Source organism: Stegodyphus dumicola, chromosome 3 (genome assembly GCF_044657685.1).
Source record: "Stegodyphus dumicola isolate Sdum_Otavi_A_Nest chromosome 3, ASM4465768v1".
Classification (NCBI taxonomy): domain Eukaryota; kingdom Metazoa; phylum Arthropoda; class Arachnida; order Araneae; family Eresidae; genus Stegodyphus; species Stegodyphus dumicola.
The window spans coordinates 84,534,741-84,557,976 of record NC_140770.1 but is presented as its reverse complement, the minus strand read 5'-3'; the positions used below and the strand labels follow the sequence as shown (position 1 = coordinate 84,557,976).

Sequence of the window (23,236 nt, the reverse complement as noted above, 5' to 3'; positions counted from 1 at the left end):
GTGATGTCATGAACTTATACTAATTAAAAATAATAATTATGTTCCAATGCAAAAGCTCAGCAGATCCAGATGTTTGAAGAAGGTTAAATAATGAATTTAATTTCTTTACGAACCTACAAATAAATACCTACGAATAAACCATTTCAACTAAAAATGAAACAATGAAATACTGTTGTAATACGTATGTATTACGTAATACCTTTTTCTGGCATAACTGCATATTCTTTCTTATTATTTATTTAATTTTACTATTATAAAATTAAATTAAACAAATGCATAATTTTTAAACTTTGTTAAGAACAAAATTTATAAAACAAAAATTGCATTTTATTTGACTAAAATTAAAAACAAATGAGTCAAATACAAAAGGGTTTTATAATATAGTTTTTTACAGAAGACTGTACACAAAACACTGTGTCTCGAAAGTCTTAGGGGATTAGTCTTAGGGAGTCTTAGTCTAAATACACACCAAATATAAAGTTAAAGAAAAAGCATTCTTAGACTTCAGTATATGATCCTTTTAATTCTTTACAATGCTTGGTACGTTCATGCAGCTGTTTTATTCCTTCAAAACACTTATTGTAGAAACAAATCATAATTTCTGGTTACAGTTTTCTAAACCTCTTCAGTGCTTTTAAAACAATAATGTTTAAGGTAAAACCACTCTAACCAAGTAAAAGCAGGCAAAAAGTGACAAATCTGGAAATAAATTTGGTAGTTGATAACTGTGACTCTTTTCTTTGCTAGAAACTGCGGACAACTTACATCTGTATAAAATCTCGAGTTAACTATTATTTCCTCATTAGTTATCACTGGTTATCCTTTTTCTATCAAAATAGTCACCAATGTTTTTTTTTTTTTTTTTTTTTTTTTTTTTTTAATATTCAAAACGTAAATTTCTGTGACCGGGGTGAATCTTCTCCAACCAAAGCATATGACTGCTTTTAGCTCTACGGCCATAAGGAAATCACCACGTTTCATCTGCTGTCGCAATTTGTTTTAAAAAAATCAGGATTAACGTTTGCCATTTTTCAGCAGTTGAGCTTAAGGAATAAAGCAAAAGAAATTTTTCAATTGTTCAAGGACATTAATCCATGACAGTGTTGTATGAAGTGCCTTTATAGGTGCTGAGCTCACTAGCTGTCATTTGAAGAGACAGATGACGAAAATCAACAGCAATTGCAAATCATCTTTTATAAAGAGAAGCATACCAATGAAAAATTTAAAACAGGGGAAAAAATTAGCAACGTCAGTTTGGAACAGGGTTTTAAGAAAACTTTATCGATTTGGAAGGTGATGAGATAGAGGCCCTTTTTTGCATAGTTTTAAATTTTACATTTTTATCTTGATATGTTTCTCTTCTATTTGAAGTTTTACTACCAACCGGAATTTACGAGATACTTCTTACAATGTAATCGTTTACCCCTATGTAGCAGTAATTTTTCTCAGGGAGGGGTTGCCATTTTACGTTCACATTGGATTCTTTCATTCTAGGATCTTCGTAAGTTTTCATATCAGTTTTTTTTTTCCTTAAGTTTTCACGCTTTTATACCTGTTTGATATTTATTAATTTGAAATTTAATTACATTCTAAAATACTTTAATCATAAATGCTGTCTTGCTTTTGTTGTGCTTTACAGTTTGTATCTTTTTTAAAGTTTCTTTTTTATTACCGTTTTTTTTTAAGCTTTTATATTTTAATCGTTTTGCTTTTCTTTCCTACTATTTGATGCTTTTGATGTTTTTATGTTTTCTCCATTTGTTTTGCTATCTTATCAAAAAAATCGATTTTATAAATTACGCCTGAAAAGTATAAAATGTTTAATCACCTCTAGTTTTTTCTTAAACATAAAAACTGATTATCAATCCCAAATTTAGAACTCAAATATAATCATAAATTTTTGGCTTATGTTTCAAACTTATATACAATTTCAAATTGTTAGAATTTATGCATAATTATTCATATTATAAGAAACATGTGTAAACGTTTGTCTGAAAGTGAGTATGAATTATACTATCTTCATCTGAACACTTCCAATTTGACATGTAATTTTTATCTTCGAAACAACTTGCTAATATCATAAAATGGTTGTTTCTTCTAAATTCAAAAGCTCACACCCTGTCATCTATATAGTGTTTGATAATCTTATGTGTATTAAAAAACTTAGTTCGAAAAACCTCAGAGACACACTGTGTGTATAACTATTTGCCGTACTTCCAAAGCAAATCTACATGTTGTGCTAATTTCTTCTAAATTATCTAAATACAGCTTAAAAATATCGCTGTCTAATTAATAAGTTGTGTTATGAAAAAAGCTTATTTTATTTAATATTATTATTATTTATTAACGAACTTATTTTATTTTGTTTACAAAAGAACAAGCCATCTAGACAAAATGAGTTCCGCACACGTACACTTCGATTAGTTCTAGCTAATCGAACTGTTCTATCACATTTCAGATACCTGAAGCTGCACTATATGTTATTTTCGTAATTGTCATTTAAATTCCCGAATATAAAATATTTAAAAACTTCAATTTATATGCGTACCATACATGAGATATTATTTCAAAGTAAAATTATGGTTGAATTATCTTTTTAATTAAAGCACCGCAACTTTCTAAACTGTTGCTTCATGTTACAGGTAAAATTTATTTTCAGTGAAGGTCTTGGTGGAGGAATGGTGTGGACACTAGATAATGATGACTTCAGGGGGAAATGCTATGGAGAACAGAGTCCATTGATTAATACGTTGAAGATGGCTTTGGAAGAAGGACCAGCTTTGCTGACGCAAAAATCAACAACAGCAGCTCCTCGAACCACTCAAAGAGCGAGTCGACGTCAGCAAGTTGCCAAAACAACAGCAAAGGCAATCAAATCGACCACACCTCCACCCTTCACTACACCAGATCCCGGTCCCGAGTTTAAGTGCGAAGATGAAGGTTTCTTCAACAACCCAACAGACTGCAAAAAGTATTTTTGGTGCTTGGACAGCGGTCCTTCTAATTTGGGCCTAGTTGCCCACTCATTTACTTGCCCATCAGGACTGTACTTTAACAAACAACGCGATTCCTGTGATTATGCCGCTAATGTCGTATGCAGAGTTAAGAAGACAACGACTACAACTACAACACCAAGACCTCGCCCTCGACCACGTTCTAAGAAGACCACCACAACTACTACTACCACAACCACCACTACAACAGTCAGACCATCTGTAAAAGAAATACCGAAAGAGATACAAAATGATTTGGATGCATTAAAAACGCCGTTGAATGCTATCAATATGAATAGCCAAAGTTTGATGGAACTCCTACAATTGTTACAGCAGCTGGGAGTCAACCAGATTCATGATAAACTCCATGGAAGGGAATCCGTTGAAGCTACTTCGACTGTGAGCCCAACATTACCCGAATATAGATCGCCCAATAGAAGGAGGCCTACCACAACAGAATCCACCCCGCAAGCTGATATTTTTAACCAATATGCAAAGCCGGATCGTAGTGGTAAGAGCGAACAGCAGCAATCTCGAAGTACCGTGAGGCCTCGAGGACCACAGTTTCACATTCCTGTTCCAGAAGCAGAAGAAGTACTCCACGAGGACATCTTTGATGAAGATACCACAACTTCTTCTGCAGAAGACAAGGGACAAGATGGGTTCGAATTTCCTTTCGTATATCACACTCCTAGTAGACATAAATCGGTCACAACGACATCAGAAGTGGATGACGTCATTGACGACTATGATGATATAACAACCGTCAAACCTACAACAAAACCAACTCCTACAAGCAGGAGAGTAGTGGTGCGAGTAAGACCCGTTCCAGGTGAAGGAAAAAAAAGAAATCCTCCAGGAACGCTGCTTATATCAACCAATACCGACAGTGATAAACAACAAAGAAGAAGGAATAATAATTATGTCTTAGCTCAGACTGTAGGAGTACGTCGAGTGGCGAGGCCGAATGTTCTAGAGGAAGTGGCAACAAAAGAAGTTACTACTCCTAAGCCTTCTACTCGCAGAGCGAGGCCTGTTACTAGGCCACCTACAACAACAACAACAACACAGACATCTAGGTTCAGAGGCCCTCCAGCACCTAAAGAGTTGGTAAGTGCATCTTTAAAATTTACGAGTGAGAAAACATACGTTTCAAATAAATTATTTTTTGAGTCTGGCTTGCTGTTAATTTAAATTCTAAAAAAGAAAAGAAAAATAAAGATTTGGGTACTATTTAGACATGCGCATAACATATGCTATAATTCTCACCTTTCCTAATAATTATAAATACCGAAATATCTTTATCCACTACTGTTGCACCGCCATATGGGAACGGCCTCTAATGAAAATTTATTTTTGATGATGTGCAATATGGATAAATATTAAAATTAAATTTGAGAACTTCTTATATTATAGCTCCTTAGTTTATTTACTATCACGTGCAATAAAATATAGTCTAAGTTTCGAATAGTTGCTTTCAGTAGCTTTATTGCGCTGTAGATGCATCGCTTTTATTTAGTGCTCAATTATTTGTTTATAATCGAAACTGACACACCTCAATAAAAACATTTTGTATTCTCGGTTTGCAACTATGTAGATGTGACTTCGATAATTCAAGACTGTGTATGTGTATGTATATAGGCGATAAGAGTTGACGGTTCTGAGGTTTCAGAGAAAATGAAGAAAATTCAAGAAACATTTTACGAAAGTTCATAACTCTAGCTAGCGTACGCTTATGGTTACCCAACCCACCATTTGTAGGACAAGAAATAAAATCTTCATGATGAGTTGAACATCGTGATCAATCTTCATGAAAAGTAGGAGTTGAGTCGAACCATGGAATCTCTTTATGATGAGTAGAACATCATACTGAATCTTCAAGATGAGTAGAAGATTATAATGAATCTTCATGATGTGTAGGAGGCCTCTGGGCCTGGTTAAAAATTTTAGGTTCAGCATTTTCCTTGATAAAATATAGCTCCTTAAGACGAATCACCCTACCCCATCAGCTCAGTTTTTTTTTCTTATCGCCATAAATGGTAAGAAAATTCTATTCATAACTGATACATGAAATTTTATAAATTACCTTTTTGTAATTTTACTTGGTAGTATTTTATAAAACAATATTTTAGCATAAAAATAGCATTTTATTCCAATAAAATGGCAAAATAATTATACTTTACATTATATCAAATATAGCCTCTTTTAATATTTGTTTCCTGTATTTATTTTATTCTTTATTTTTTATGGTTTCCTTCTTTCTATTAGACTGCCTCAATGGTTGGCAAATGACAGAAAATGACGATTAAAAGAATGAAGATAATTGTGTTTCCACTCACTATATTTCTGATATTAGATTCAATATAATCGTCTATTAACAAAGTCGAAAGAAGTAATTCTATGTAGTTGCTGCTGATGAAGTTAAATGAAATTCTATAATTCTTTAGATAAAAAGTCTCTGCGATGATGCCATAAATTGCGAAATATCTAAAAGAAAGCATACCCTCTTTAAAAGATACCCTTTCAGTTTTCAATAGCACGATTTCACTCAGTTACTTGCTAGCTTCCTTTAAAAAAACATTTAAATATTAGGTAACTAATTCTAGAAAGCTTCCTATCCAATAGGGCTCAAGTGATATGACAGTTGAACTCTGGTAGATCGCCTCGTGTTCGGATCTCGAGGAATGAGCTGATTATATAATGTTTTAACGGCTTTCCTTATATTCAATGAAGTGCCAAAAAAACGAACGCCTATCGTACACCTAGTAGATTCTTCGTGAGAGAACAGCATAAATATGGACGAATATGCTGGAATATTTGTAAGCAATAAACACGATACTTCGTATGAGATGTGGGATTTCTGTATATTGCCTGGATACCATTATGTGATTGGAAATCACGATTTAATGGCTTAGGTACTGCAAACTTTCCTATCGCAGTTTAGTATCTATACACATACCTCTCTCTACAGTTCTGTTAGAAGAAACAAAATCCTTCATAGTGAATGCTGCGTATGAATAGGTTTAATTCATTACAAAAACGTGCAGCAGAATTTACCTGAAATCAGGAAAGTTTGTAGATATAGCGGGTGTTCCATTAAATGCCCGCTAGATATGCCCCATACCATTGTGGAGCCAATACAGCCTGTATAACTTCCTATTGCCATGGAGGATCCATGGAATCGTAAGGTTTCTTATTCCACAAATCTTTACATCTGTCCAAAATAGATTGAATTATGATTGGTTAGACCAGGCTACTCATTTTCATTAATAAAGTGAAGTAATGCTCAAATTGTTGAGCTCAAGTTAGATGCTTAGCCCTATGCCATGCATTCATCAGGAGTATTTTCATTGGGTGTTGGCTCCCATGTAATGGAGGGGACATTCCACAAATCCCATGGTGATGTTTATTAACACTGTATCTCAGAACTATTATATTACTTCAGTATTGTATATCAATTGCGTAAAAAGGTTTTTGTCCGTTAAATATGAATTAAATATAAATATGTCCGTTAAATATGAAACAGTTATGCTGATCGTGTTCATCCAGAGTCTGTTTATGCCCCATGTTTGTCTTCGCAGTTTTGCCACATTTCTTGTAGTGTATTTTCTTCCTTCTTCCCGTATGCCTTCGTGGTGTAAGGGTTAGCACACTCGGCGCGTATTCGAGAGGTCCAGGTTCGAATCGGCGAAGGCAATGTTCATTTTTCACGTCTCTGCTGCTTAAAAATATAACCTAATGACTCTACAAGTCATAATACATTGTTTAAGTGGCTTCATGAGAAAATCTTCATTTCGCCTCTCCTTCTGAAATGTCGTGGCTAATCTCGTGAGCTTTAACTATTAGAACCATATTAAATAAAAAATAATCAAAAACGAATACAATAAGCTTTCTTTTAAAAATGAATGTGATTTTTAATGCACTAAAGCAGAAAACTAATTCATTAGATATTTTAATAAGAATAATAGATTAAATAATTATATTTGCAGAATTCATCTACAATTTCACATCGCGAATAAGAAAAGCGAAGGACACCCGTGATAAATCTAAAAGGATATTGTTTTACACATTTGACATGTGTAACTTAAAAAAGTTCTAATAGGATGAATTAGGTTGGTTTGCGTATGAACTATTATCAAACCACCATAGCTTCAGAAATTGTTGATTACCAAATAAAGTCTTCGCTCATTATTGAACTTGGTAATGAGAGATATGCACATAACTTTATAATTCTTCATTTGCTTACATTATTTGGTCCTTCTTCATTACTACAAATTCAAAAAATGTTATTATACATCGTTCGTGCACTATAAATGTATGCCTTCTATCCAGTTGACGATTTCATTACTCGTCCTTTTTATCAATCCGTACCTTCTTCTACTTTATGTCTTAGGTGAGAACTTTCCTGCATTTGAAATCAAAACAAGCAAGCCAGAGTAGAAATTAAAAACAATTGGTTAGGAACATATAAGCTTTCTTTTTTCATGTATGTCATATCTAATTCATAGACATAACAACTTCAAGAATCGTGTTAAAGTATTGAAAATAGATGCAATAATTGTAATTTTATATTTTCTTTTGTTCATTAGATAGTTCTTCCAACCGGGCGTCCAGCTGTTCCAGCGACGACCAGGAGGTATACACCTAGTCAACAGGAGCCTAGAGAACCAGCTCTGGCTTTGTTGCCGGACGGGAGCATTACGTGCCTAAGGAGGGGTGTATATCCTCATCCTAAAGATTGTGCCAAATTCCTCGTGTGCGTCCCGGCCGACAACGTGGACGACGAATATGATGGTTATATTCACGACTGTCCAAAAGATACATTTTTTATGGAAAACAAAAACAGATGCGTGCCAGGAGATAAGAGCAGTTGCAGCTCATAGAAAAGAAACGAATGCTACAACTGCTTTCATTCTGGGACTTTGCTGTTATTTCTGGAGACCAGGAACATCTGTAGGCAATACTGTACAGAACATCTCAAATCTAATTCTTTTTCGATGTAGGGATTTTTAGGGGAACAATTGCTATCAGAAAAAGAATTAAGGCTGAAAGTGAATGATAATAACAAATGTAAATTCAACATCAGGAGTAACCAACTTTATATTTTTATTAAGCAGCAATAAAACTGCTGCTGTATAAAAATATATAATTTCAGTTACATATTTAATAAGCTTTCAATGTTAAAACTGTTTTCGCAAAAATAGCTACATTATATCGTCAAACATTGTAATTAAAAGTATATAGCATATAAAGACAAAAAAATGTAAAAGTAACCATATTTACATTTTATTGTGGCCATGATCCAGATTTATCTTTGATATCTCTGGTGTACGTCATATCATATCTAGGATAAATCTTGATCAAGTCTTGTCTAGGATAAGTCTCTAGCTTGTGTGTTTGGTCACTTATCTTAGACTGATCTAGACAATCATCCTAGACACAGCCTGCTTTAAATTTCATCCTGAGCATTTTAAATGCTATTTAACTAAAGAGCATGTCTAGGAAAAAGTATAAGGAAATAAACCCTGTAATTTCCGTATTTGGAACATTTTGTGTGAAAAATACATTATCTTAACTTCTTGTGCCTTGATCAGCCAAATCACAGCATAGATGCCTTACAATGTACTGCAATTTTCTTACACATCACAGAGGATACCATAGTACACTTTACAGATACTATAACTTTTCCAATTGATCATTATTGATATTCACTTAACTAAGATTATTTTACCGATTATCATATTATGTTATTTAATTTCAGTTTTCTGCGAAGTAATTGTGGTGATCGGCATCGATCGATAAAGTCTTTGAGATGGATTTTGTTGGCCATTCCTCTTATAGACCTTTTGTGAGAAAGCAAAAACAATGCATTATGTAGTAATCTCTGACTTACACTGTCATCACTTATGTCTCCTGATCTTATGTCGCGTCCTAAATAGTAAGAAATGGGAATTTTATGCAGTTCGGATATTCTAGAAAGGATTTTTATGGATCATTTTAAGTGAATTTAAGAACAAGAATTCGTGTCTCGAAATTTCATATCTAAAGCGTTCTCGAAGAAACTGAGAAAGACGATCCTAATTGTATGGAGAAAAGGAGAGATCCATGTGGCTTCAAAATTACATGAAATGCTAAATCTCATTAAAGCGAAGATCTTTGAAGGCAATGGCTTGAGAGAGTAACAATAACCACAAAAGAAAAGTGCAGGGAACATTCGAAACATTTTGGGAAGGGATCCTGCTAAAACCTCTCTGAGTTGGCTTAACAGTCTGCAGTTGGCTCAAAGGCATCTAAACTGAGATAATGTCTGTGGTTCCATACTTCAGTATGGGATTTCTTTCACTCTTCAAAGAGCAATTATCACAAGAAGCTCGTTTGGTTTCATAATTTTGTTGTGTATTGACAAAAATTTTAATATCATTCAAGTTAGAGATTTTATTTAATGCCAATGAATATGACCTTAATTTTTAATGAAAACTATGTTGAACAGCACTTCCTACTTTAACACACTGTATAGTTTTAATATAAAATCCCAATTTTAATTGTGTCTATGGAAATATTTTTCGACTTACGTCATTAGTCTAGGAAGGAATTATTATGTAACTTCGGAGTATTACTGTACTATGATGGTACAATCTGCTAGTTATTTGTGACATAATATATGTGGCCTGCTTTAGAAGGACTTAGCTGCATGTAGTCTAGCTACAACATGCCATTTCTCTAATGAGAAACAGAAGACATAGCATAATGTAAATTTATTTTTAATTCAGCTTTCTTTATTGCACTTAAGCTTATATAATAAGCTTCCTGTAAGAATTTTAAATCATGTCAGTATTATGAAACTATTTTCACTGGTAGAATCTACTCCACTTTGTGTAAAAGATTCCTGTCAAAATTTCACATATGCCTAATCTCTGTTACTGGATGAACTTCATTTAATTATTTTATTTCCTCTATCGCTCATTTTAAAGTAAAGATTATATCTGAAAGAGGACCACCCTAAGAAACTAATATTAGAAGTTTCAAAACATGGACACATCTGACAAATGAATTGTGTATGACAGCCTTTACCTCAATCATATATAATTTTAGAGAAACTTTCGTCCGTGAGAGATCAAAAAAAATATATTTCCTCCTTTTATGGAAATGGTACAGAATTATTGTAACTATATTTCATATTATTTAAGCGTACGGGTTTAAAATCGATAAATAATTAAGGCATTCGTAGTCAAAATGGGTTACCTTACAACCTACAGAACTTCACGTTTTGGAGAATTATCCAAAGTGTCTAATTCTTGGTGGAATGTTAAGCTACTTATCGCTAAGTAATAACTGAAACTTGGGAAACGTGTAAAAGATAGTTTATTTAAAACTGAATAAGACGAACATAAGGCACTTCTAATGCTTACAGCTCCTCCAGCATTTAGGGTGAGAAACTTAAAAGCAGTACGTCAAATATAAGGTTTAAGTTTAAATAAACTAATAGCCAAAGACTACACAGAGAACTTTAACACGAAGTTAACTCAGAATTTCATCGACGTGTATTTCAACTGTCTGCAATTATAATACAAGGCTGAAGACACGAAACATTATCTAAATCCACGTCAGTAGCCTACTAACGTGGCTACGAGGGGCAGAATACGCTCCATCTCACAATCTCAAAACCCTAACTTAAAATACACGCGAACTAAATTTGCATTCTGGTGGGAAAATTCAAAGGGAGTTGTTACGGTACAGATCCAAAAATAAAATAATTGGGTAATCAAATTAAAGGAATCTCACGAGGTAAATTATCTTAATTACATTTGGTTCAATTTAGAGACAGCCTCTGTCTCTTGAATAAAGTCTCTATCTCTTGAAAATATTTTGAATTCTGTTCCTGATAGGCGATGAATATGCATGTGTCTTACGTTTTGCAAATTCTTACTTGCATTTTCAAAATTGTGGAATGATACACTTTTTTTTTTCGATTGCCTTACTCGTTAAGGTACTACTTTGGTAGACGGCGATTTTTGGCGATTTACGTTGGCGCAATTGTTGGCGCGATTTTCACAATCGTCAGCCATCTTAAAAAACTCTGTTTTTACGCATAGTAAAGTATTCGAAACTTAGAAAAAAATAAATATCGTTAAAAGTAATGGATTAATTTTTTGTTGAAAATGTCCTTTTTTAAGATGGCAGGCAAGTGTAAATAAATACATTTACTATGAGTATAAAATACTAAAGTAAGGTTATTATTACTTTCATATAGCAAATAAAAGAATAAAAACACCGCTATAAAAACATTGTGCCAACGTTTAATTAGATTAAAATATTACTGAAATTGAATATCGAATTAAAAACCATCATACCAACATTATTAAATTCAAATACTTTAAAATACGTTATATAGAATATAATTAACATTAAAACATATGTGACAATAATTATCTCAGCAATTTTTGAAAATAGTGTATTAATTTTTTTAAACAAAATTGAAGTATACAATTATAAAATAAAAGAAAAATATGTACTTACATTTTTTGAGTTGTTGTTTGTTTGAGTCTTACATTTTTTGAGTTGTTTTAACCTGTTGTTTATTGATAAGTACCACGAAAAAATCGGAATGATAATTGAATCGGCTCTTTTAACCATCTTCATCTGTGATCTACATTTCTCGCACTTCATTGAAGAAGCAATTAGCGAGGTTTCCTCCAAAAATTTAAAATTAATTTTCTCTGACGCTATTAATAATTTATAAATAAATCTTTGATTAGGAAAGACAGGTTGGCCAAAATAAAGACTCAAAGGGCAATTTTTTTTTTATTCCAATAACAATAATTCCTGGGAATTCCCAATAACATCATTCATCTTCGAAACGGAGATATCCATTCCATTTGAAATCTGAGGAATTCGAAGAGATGAATAATAAAATTTTAAAATGGCGCGGTAATGCACAAATATTCAGTAACCAATCAGGGAGCTGATTACATCACGCATAGAATTAAAATTATTTAAATTTTAAAATAAATGCAAAATTAAATTGTATTTTAATATTTAACAGCCATAAATAACGCTTAAAACATTAGATTAAATTTATAGATATTAATAAAACCAATTACTTTTTAAGTAAGGTGACGTCATTGATTACATCATCCGCAACATAAAATTATATCAAATATTATAAACAATAAAATTTTTATTTCAAATAAAAATGCGAATTTAAATTGATTTTTAATATTTAGAAGCCATAAATAATATTTAGGACACGGAATTTATGCATAATAAAACGCATTATTTTTTTAATAAAATGATAACAAAATATCGGCTACTATAAATAACTTATTCAGCAATGGGTTTACTATAAGATGTATTACTCGCCAAAAGAAAAATCGCCAAAATCCGTGCAACCGGTCTACCAAAGTAGCACCCTTGTTAATGGTATTTCCTATAGATTTGTTTAAACTTATCTTTTTTAAGTCGTTCCTCTTCTATGCAAAATTATCGGTCCTTATGCAGTTTTGTTGTATAGATGAGAATGTTTTGGATTCCTGTTTATAAGAGTATCTTCCTTTGTTTTTTAACCTAATCAAAAGATGCTTTAGGAGTCTTATATTCTATGCCAGTTAAAATACAAAAAAATAGGGAAAAAAAATCCGTTTTTAACTTAAAATGAATGAAATATAAACGTCTTAATTCAAAAATTTTATAGAAAAAGTATTATTCACCTTATATTTATTTTATTTTTAATTTTATTTCCGATTGCTATAATAAAAATAAAAATTGTAATAATTGTAATTTGTGATATCCAATAAATCTTAAGAAGTAAATAATATGATGTTCGTTCCAAAATAATATTTACATTCTTTGGGAAAAAGGAATATTAATAACAGAATATTTTTCCGTCGGTATCACAGTGCTTAAAACTTAGATATTCGTGATTACGATCAATCAAGCACTGCATGTGTTCGCTTACGCGTCAAAATAAACTATTACGCTACCAGCGTATCACGGACTCTAAGAAACTACTAAAAATATTTTTTAAAGTATACATTTATTTAATAAAACATCACTCAGGTATATAACATGTCATTCTTCTTTAATAAGCCTAACTAACTACAAAAACATATTTTCCTAATTCTATGAATTGTTTTGTTGCCACTTTCAAGGAACTAAACTAACAATAATTATTAGTGGCCAAACGACATTAAATGAAAAACTACAGGAAAGTAAATAAAGTTAAATGGAAGCACGTATAAAATAAAAACTGCATTCATTTGAAATTCAACAACATTGATATAGAGCCGAAAAATAGCAGGCATGAAAAATAGATTCTACAGAAAAAGAAATATACAACGGGTGATCAAATGAAAAGTTACGAAACGACACGGTGGGTACAAATGTAGACTTTCTTCAAAATCTACACCATAGGCCTGAGCACAACGATCCTACTGATGAACAAGCCGCAGGATTCCTTGTTCCTGTGGCCGTGACGAGACCCAGTCCTTCACAACGTCCTTGAGTACGTCGTCCGAATTGAAACGCTTACCTTTCAGGTGTTTCTTCAGTGGACCAAACACATGGAAATCGCAGGGCGATATGTCCGGACTGTAGAGCGGATGGTCCAACGTCTCCCACTTGAACTTGACCAATTCCATGTGTGTGACTCTGGAGACGTGTGGACGCGCGTTATCATGGAGCAGAACGACACCCTCCGTGAGCAGCCCCGATCTTTTGTTTTTGATGGACCTGCATAGGCGCCGAAGTGTCTCACAGTACACATCGGAGTTAATGGTTTTTCTGTACTCGAGGAATTCCACAAGTAGCGGATCTTGAACGTCGAAAAAGACGGTGAGCAACACATTGCCTGCTGACGGTACGGCTTTGAACTTTTTAGGGGGAGGTGACGAAGCATGCTTTCACTGCATGCTGGCCCGCTTTGTCTCTGGCTCATAGTGATGGCCCCAGGTCTCATCATCTGGGACGATCCGCTCCATGAAAGCGGGGTCTTCCTGATACCGAAACAGTTGTTGCAGTGCTAGCCCCATACGCAGTTCCTTTTGCTGGTCGGTGAGCTGCTTCGGAACGCGAGCGGCACACACCTTCCGATATCGCAACCTGTCGTGAACAATTGCCCACACGGTTCCATAGCTGACATCCACCTTCGCCGCCAACATTCGTAATGTGACACTCCGATCACTTCTCACTGGGTCGCCCACCTTGTCGATGAGATCTCTCGTGATGACAATGTTTGCCTGGCCCGGTCTCGGCTCATCACCCACTCTCACGACCTCCACGGAAACGGGCACTCCATTTTCTGACAGACTTGTCAGAGACACATTTCTCCCCGTAAACTGTCATCATCCGGCGATGAATAGCTGCCTGTTTCTCACCTTCCACTGTCAGAAATCGGATAACACCTCGCAGCTCCTCAGTCGTCGAATTTTGCAACGCGAACGCCATCCTGTCCTCATACGGACTGCCGCATCATTTGGACGCCGCTTTTGATAACAGCCTCTGCTCTCTCCTGCGTATGCGGGCTCCCGCGCATGCTCCGATCCTAGTCAAAGACTCCAATCGCATCACGAGATGTCTCGCTACGTTCTCCCATGGCAGACTATGCAAATATTTCACTGTTACGTTTTTACGTCGTTTCGTACCTTTTCATTTGATCACCCCTTGTAGGTAGTCATATTTGTTCTATCATTGAGTGTCTATGAATTTTATGAAAGTTTGTAATAGTCTCCATACTTTCTTCGTCCATTGGTTCTTCTTTTTCTCACCATTCTTTCTTCTCATAACACACAGTTCTTTTTGCCTTCCCACCTTCCTTATCGTAATTATTATACATGACGATAGCAGAATATCATATTCTGGCCTTCAGCGTCTTTACGACTGACATGCTTTTCCAGATTTTCGACAACGCTTTAAGATATCTACTGGAAAGAAAATGCGCAAACATCTACTATTTCATATATTCTAACGCCTGCCTTCTGACGGAACGTGAAGGAACTAGAAATAGCAAATGCGTTTACGCGCGCTCTTCATGCAAATACATCTTCAAATACAAAAAAATCAATATTTAATAGTTTCTGTGCTATTAACATTCAAAGAAGGTAAACATTATTTGAGACATTCTGTATGCTTCGAAAGGATTGTATGTCTTAAAATATTTTTTATTTGGTAGAAATTTTCTCAAGATTTTATTTAAAGCGCGGCAAAATTATCAATGCCATGACTTGTGCATATGTGTAGTGCAAGTATCCATACAGCTTTAATCGGAATCCAAATGCAAAAATCTGTATGGCAAATAACGACTAAAGGATACCATCTTCGGCAAGAATTACGTCATCTCAAAAGATACGCTATATAAAATAATAAAATAAATAAGCTTATGTTCAAGTCGTAAACTCCTCAACTATTCCTACATAACTGATTTTGTAAATTTATGTGAATGATTTGGTTTCAAGGCCGCCATTACAGTAGTCTAATTTCCATTTAGAATATTTTTAGCAAAATATAATGTATGAGAATTACTATATTATGACATGTATTTAATTCCTGCATTGTTGTATAACTGAGTAATAAATTCTCTAAAAACACATTCTATTAAGGGGTAGAAAAATTTTTCTGGATAAAGTATTTTACGTAATGTGTATGTAAATATATACTCACTTAAGAGAAAGAAAAATGGAAGCAATTTTTAATACATAAATATGCATCTGCACATGTATATATTTATTACACATATGTGCTTATGTGTATATATGTGTACGACAGAGTTACTGAGTTTCCCGTGGAAACCTGCTAGACTTGTACAACCTCCGTTTTCAAAGTAAAGCTTCCCTGCCCTATAAATCTGTAAATAGTGTTATTATATTACTTTTTGCCATTTTAACTGCAACTCTATATATTCTAATGTAACAGAGCAACAAAATACTTGCTAAAAATTGTGTTGACTCAGTTTGTATTTTAGTACAGCACTTTTTACACCAAGTTGCTTTATTTTTGAAAAGTTGTATTTTTTATTGTTTTGTTACAAACACATTTTTTTAAATAAAAGTATATTCTGATGACAGTACTTCTCATTCATAATATTGCAAAAACATAAATTAAAATATTTATTTTTGGTCTTCTACAGTATTTACTTTTTGCCTTAAGTATTTTACGTCGTTCTGCATATAGTATTCGTTATTAGCAAATTACATTTGCATTGAAATACTAATTAGTCATTTTTCAATGGAATACGAGCTATCGATGGAGCAGTTTTATTTTAAATCGTTTAAGAAGTTAATCTTTTTTTTTTTTTTTTTTTTTTTTTTAATTGCTTAAGAAATAATATTTAAAAAATACATGATCGCGCAGAAGATGTGAAATGCCAGTGCAAGGTAAAGGAATTTTTAGCTGCAAATCAGACCGTTAAATTAATTCTTTTGTTTCTTTGATAATATTTTTACTAGTACATTCTGACACTTTTATTATTTCTTTGTTCGTAAGCTGTGGAAGCAGCTAAAGCACTTTGAAAATTTCGATATTACCTAGTAGATAAACAGATATATATAAAAAAAAAATTTAAGTGAATTCAAACAATCTCAAAGCGCAGTAAGAAACTAAACGTTTCATTATCTTAAGCTTAATTTAATAATTACTCTTTTCTTAATTTAATAATTTGAAATTTAAGATTCTAAAGTTAAATTACATCAAATAACTAATGCACATGCATGTAATTTAAATTCCAGACTATTCGAATCCAAAAAGAATCAATGTTTTCAAAATTAATATTTTGTGATCACGTATTATGTTTCTAACTTCTCAAGTCAATTATAATATGAGATTTTTATACAGCTTCTAGAGACATAAGATCATTTTTTGGGAGCAGGCAAGATGAAAAATGAGCAAACGCCTTCGCCGGGAATCGAACCACGGACCTCTGAAATACCGGCTCAGTATGCTGACCACTACACCACTAAGGCACTCTAGGAAGGTGGGAGAAATACCTTATTTACTTCCCCTTTTAAAGGGCGACTGGGGTTTTTAGCGGACACAATCGCCAAATTCCGGGTGAGGAGAATTATCATCCAACACCCTTTTTAGTTCGGCCGCCAATGTAGAAACATGAGATATTTTTTTGGAAGCAGGAGGATGAAAGATAGCAACGCCTTCGGCTGGACTCGAACCACGGACCCGTCGAATACGCGCCGAGTATGCTGACCATTACACTACGAAGGCATACTAAGAAGGCGGGAGAAATACTTTATAAGCCTTCCGTTACAATGGATGACTAAATAAAAGATAAATTTGAATTTATTTTATTATTTCAAGCTTGAAATAAAGCTATTGTTGCGTGCGTACGGGTTCGTTATGAAATGAATGCACAAGTGCGATGAAAAATGAACAAAAATTTATTATTATCACAACAAAAATGCTTAAATTTTCTCAAATTATCATGCAGTATTACAATATCTCACAGTAGTTATCTTTTAACTACTCAAATATACAATAGAACGTAATTCAAAACAGCTAAAAAACGCTAATCCGCGAATTCGCTACAATCAACAAGAGCAGTTTTCTAAACAGCAACAAACTAAGCAACTACTACGAACTGAGATGTTTTCCTCCTTTTATAAGATTTTAAAATCACGTGCTAGAATTTTCTAGTACTTTCTCGAAATCAAAAAGAGATATTTATTTATTTAATGCACGCGCTCTTGTATTTTCAATTTTCCGGCTTAGCTTTCTTTTAATATTCGTCACGCGCTGCACTGCGCGAGAAAAAAACCATTTAATTTATAATTGAACTAACATTAGCTTTTTAAATACCAAATTCGTAACACTGTATTAAAAAACCATTATAAAGCTTTATAATTTCAGTGGGCAAATTTCGTTTTCTCATATAAACGCAGCCGTTGCCAATTGAAAACTTTGTTACTTCATGATGACACGTCTTATAATCTATTACTTCAGAATATATCCACTTCAAAACCATCGCTTACTCTCAAAATAAGACTTATAACCATGGAAACGACTACTACCGAAACAGTTGAAGAAGAAAGTTTTATATTTAAAACTTTAACACTAGTCCTACAAATTTATAAATATTGCGCTGATTGTTGTTGCTTTAACTTCTCCAATAATCGTTATTCGGTGTGTTATTTTAACTCAAATTTAAGAGACTATAATCATAGTCAAAATTGTCTTGTCTCAGAACTGTATGGATATGATCTGAGTTGGATAGCACCTTTGCCTAACTTAGTGAAACACTCATCCACTGGGGGAATCACACGATCTTTTGTTCATTCCACAGGTTTTCTCCTTTAAACATCAGCATTTGATTCAGAATAAATAATTAAAAATTTAGATCCTCATTTGATATTTGTGAGAAGGCAGAATCTCCCAAAAGTTATCCGACACTTTCAGTTCCCAAAATTTTTATTAATTAAATTATAAAATGTGTTAAGTCAGTACTTTCTCTTTTAAGAAGCAAATATCATATAAAAAAGTTTTAAAGGTTTTTGTACAAAATTGTAATCATAATAAAATCATCTATAGAAGAATATAATGAGATCTACAGAGAATCATCTACAGATTTACGGCATTATTTTGCATCGTAGAAACTCGAAGCATCTGAAAATCCTCTTTTTAAAGTCTTCAACAAAGTTTTACAGTGAAAGAAGATTTTTTATTATGTTAAATCATGTAAGTAGATTTGTCAAATATTGCCACTGCGAGAATCTTTTATCTTCCAAGCACCCTAGCGCTAGCGCACAATATATTATCAGAGTGTTTCCAAATGGCAGAGTATAAGACATTTCATTTATAAACTTATGCACTTTTAAATAATATAAATATTTATTTTATTTATTATCCCATGTACACATCGATTTATTTTCACTTAAACGAAAATCAGAGAATTGCTCAAACTCGGAATCGCGCACAACCTCTGCATTGCGCACCACATTGGCTTTACCCTTGTGCACATCGATCTATTTTCACTTAAAAACATCAGAGAATTGCACAAACTCGGCGTCGCGCACAACCTCGGCATTGCACATCACATTGGCTTTGCCCATGTACACATCGATCTATTTTCACTTTAAAAAACATCAGAGAATTGCGCAAACTGGGCATGGCGCCCAACCTCGGCATTGTGCACCACATTGGCTATTCACATGTACACATCGATCTGTTTTCACTTAAAAAGAACATCAGAGAATTGAACAAACGCGGCATCGCGCCCAACCTCGGCATTGCGCACTACATTGGCTTTGGCCATGTACACGTCGATTTATTTTCATATAAAAAAATCAGACATTAAATAATCTCTGCATTACTCAGAAATCTGCTTTCACTTAAAAAAAAAAAAATCAGAGAATTGCAGAAACTCGCGCGTAACAAACTCCATTGATTCGAGTTGTAAAAAAAAATGGGTACTTTTCCGTTTCGCCGGCGCAAATCTCGCCAAGCAGACTTTATTGACGACAACATACAGTATACACATAAAAAATATTTAAAAAAATGTTAGTTCTAAGAATTCTTTTTTTGAAGGCATAAACATTTTAATATCGCTTAAAAATTAATAAAAAACCAATAAATAAAGACAATAAATTTTTAAAAAGACATTCATTTAAGAATTTACTATGCTTTCATGGTTCAACATCCTAATTCGCTAATTCATATCACGTGACCCCAAGCGATCTCATCTCACGTAAACAACTCTACAAAAATCTAATGCATTCAGCAATTATCTACATTAATTTCAAGTTAAATCTTAATTTGGAACACAAGTTTAAATGCAAGAAATATTTCAATGCGTATGAATAGCTTACTCAGAAATTATGTAAAACTGCAGTGCTTTACTACACTAATGCATTCTCATTAGAATTGATGAATTTAACCCTTGACTTGCCTTTTCTATTTTTTCGGCTTTGGGTAAATGCTGTGATTGCATCCTAATTGACTTAATTACCGAAAATGCCTTAGAAATAAAACTGAACTATCTGATAAAAATTCTATGTAATTATATGCCAGTATTGAAAGAAACAATCAATCTGATAAGAAAAAGCTGCGACTTGTTTTGAAAATGAGGCGTAAAAGGTTACCAGCGAGAATATTCCATTTGGCTTCGGTTGTACCATTATTGGCGACTTTATCGCTTGCGCCGGCAAAACGGAAAAGTACCAAAAAATGTGTCCAGAAAAATGATGCACAACAAAAATAACGCTACAAGAATAAAGCAACTACCGAACATCTAAACTGCCATATTTGACAAACACCCAATATTTTACTTAAGTCAATAATAATAAATGAAACTTACATTCAGTCCTCTCCTTTTGCAGAATATATGGCTGTGATCTCACTGAGAAATACAGTCAAAAGTCGTTAATCCGAACTCGTCGGGACTTTGGCGATTCCGGATTATTGATTTTTCCGGATTATAGATCATCAGTTTAAATCTCATAAGATGGCATGCATAAATTCTAAAATTAAAAATATGAAACCGTGGAACAGCTTTAGTATAGCCCACCTTCAAAGTTTGGCGAATTTGGTTTGGCGCCAAAGCACATGAAATACGTTGTTTTGAAAAGTAGTTGCCATCCAGATTTTCGACGAAACTCCGTGAAAATGGCTTAGAAATAAAACTGAACTATCTGATAAAAATTCTATGTAATTATATGCCAGTATTGAAAGAAACAATCAATCTGATAAGAAAAAGCTGCGACTTGTTTTGAAAATGAGGCGTAAAAGGTTACCAGCGAGAATATTCCATTTGGCTTCGGTTGTACCATTATTGGCGACTTTATCGCTTGCGCCGGCAAAACGGAAAAGTACCAAAAATGTGTCCAGAAAAATGATGCAAAACAAAAATAACGCTACAAGAATAAAGCAACTACCGAACATCTAAACTGCCATATTTGACAAACACCCAATATTTTACTTAAGTCAATAATAATAAATGAAACTTACATTCAGTCCTCTCCTTTTGCAGAATATATGGCTGTGATCTCACTGAGAAATACAGTCAAAAGTCGTTAATCCGGACTCGTCGGGACTTTGGCGATTCCGGATTATTGATTTTTCCGGATTATAGATCATCAGTTTAAATCTCATAAGATGGCATGCATAAATTCTAAAATTAAAAATATGAAACCGTGGAACAGCTTTAGTATAGCCCACCTTCAAAGTTTGGCGAATTTGGTTTGGCGCCAAAGCACATGAAATACGTTGTTTTGAAAAATAGTTGCCATCCAGATTTTCGACGAAACTCCGTGTTTCAAAAAATGGCGGCCATCTTAATTTCACCAGAAATCGTGGATAATAGAAATAAGTTTACGACTATTATACACGATTTTAAGAGAAAGAAATATTAAGAAATGATTAATAAAAATGATTAAGGTTAAAAGGATGTAATTTAAAAAACAATACCGGAAACCTTTAGCTATTTCACCTTTAATAAATAATTTGGTGTGACGTCACAATGTATTCTCCATGCTACGCGTAATTTCTATTTTCTCTTTAAAAAAAAATAATGAATTGTTTATTATTGTAAATTAACATCAAATTCTTTAAATTTACATTTCTGAGCTTAGGCTGAAAATAAGTATAATAAATTGTTTATATTTAAAATTATCATGATACAGTAAGCGAATTCTACCAGTTATTACAACGATAAAGAACGTCTCAGTCTCTCATACTTGTATTTCATACAGCTTCAGTATTTTCAAATATTTTTAAGCTTTAGCATTTATACATATAAAAAAAGTTTTTCTTAATTAATACTCTGGAACATATCAATTTTATCATATTTACAAATTAACGTTTTGCTACGTAACAACATAATCCCTTATATACCAGTAAGTAGACAATTTTCACTATTTTCTAAAAATTTTAAACTTCACATTAATGAAAAACAGGTTCTTAAATTCCTAAGTCACATTATATTCTCTGTAGGCAGGCATACTAGAATTCTACACATAAATAAATAAAAAATTTAATTTCTCGCAATGAAAGAAAATATTATAAAAAAATAAATACTACAAATTAGGAACACTAAGCAATCTAATACGGAAATCTGGAATGCTTGAAGATATAGATGGCCCAAATTTTTATCTTGCCAAAGGTAATATTAAGCTTATAAGCTTTAAAAAGAGCAAACAATAAAGGGAAATACTAAATAACAATAATAATTTTACGGTAAACCAACAAACTGCGAATTCATTTTGGATCTAAACCACAAACGATAATTTTTGTTTAAAGAATAAAATAACCGCTATTATTTATATACAGTGTCTCACAAAAGTGACTTGGGCTTTACAAAAGGAAACTGTAGTAAAATAAATTTAAAAAAACATGTAAAAATTTTTGTGGGTGTGTTTCATACTTAAATTTAGTAACAATTATTACATAACATACATTTTCTCAAAATATTAAAATATCAATTTAATAAAAATAAAATTGTTTAGAACGGAGCAAAAAATGGCTCACATAAGTGATGGGACACTTACTTTTCCATCAAATATTTATTCAAAAATTTTACTTTATAAAAGGTTTTAATATTTTGTTGGATTTCCTTTTACTTTTAAAACATGATTTAATCTTCTTGGGATGGATTCGACTAATTTTTTTGCGATTTCTGGAGTGATTTTACTCCATTCTTCTTGAAGCACCGATTTTAATTGTTGTTTTGAAGAAATGGTGTGTTTGCGAAATTCTTCCCTGGGTTTTATCCACACCAAGATTCTACCGTCAGAATCAAATATATTAAATTTACTCTCATCAGCAAATATAACTTCATTCCAGTAATCAGAATTCTTATTTATGTTGGATTTTGCGAAAGCCAGTCTGAGGTTTCTATTCTTTTCACTCACAAAAAATTTTTTCCTGGCTGCTCTACCGTGATATCCAGCAGATCAAATTACTCTTCCAATAGTCTCAGGATTAACAATTACTCCATATAATGCTTGTAAATCAGCAGCAACTTTAGGAGCACTCATTCTTGGATTTTTTTTAATATTTCGAACAATAATTCGCTTTATTCCATTGGATAGCTTTGATAGTCGGCCAGGTCTTCTTTTGTCCTGAATCATATGATTCTTTTTATATCGTTTAATGATATTGAAAACTTTTGAATGACTCAGGTTAACTGTTTCAGCAGTTTCTCTAATAGAATTTCCACGTTCAGTATGCAAATTAATAACTAATTTTCGAATTTCAGGCAAAGTTTCTTTTCGTTTAGCATTCATGGCTGCACAAAGATAAAAAACACA

General features: G+C 33.1%; 1 protein-coding gene across 1 annotated transcript in view; it reads left to right on the top strand.

Moving 5' to 3' along the window:
• LOC118186881 (uncharacterized) overlaps positions 1-16,050 on the top strand; it is a 146,351-nt gene extending 130,301 nt beyond the window's left edge. The window contains exons 10-11 of the mRNA XM_035357078.2: positions 2,643-4,103; positions 7,583-16,050. Coding sequence (XP_035212969.1) covers positions 2,643-4,103; positions 7,583-7,876 — 1,755 coding nt within the window. The 3' untranslated portion in view covers positions 7,877-16,050. The remainder of the gene's footprint in view (positions 1-2,642; positions 4,104-7,582) is intronic.
• Positions 16,051-23,236: the final 7,186 nt, after the last annotated feature.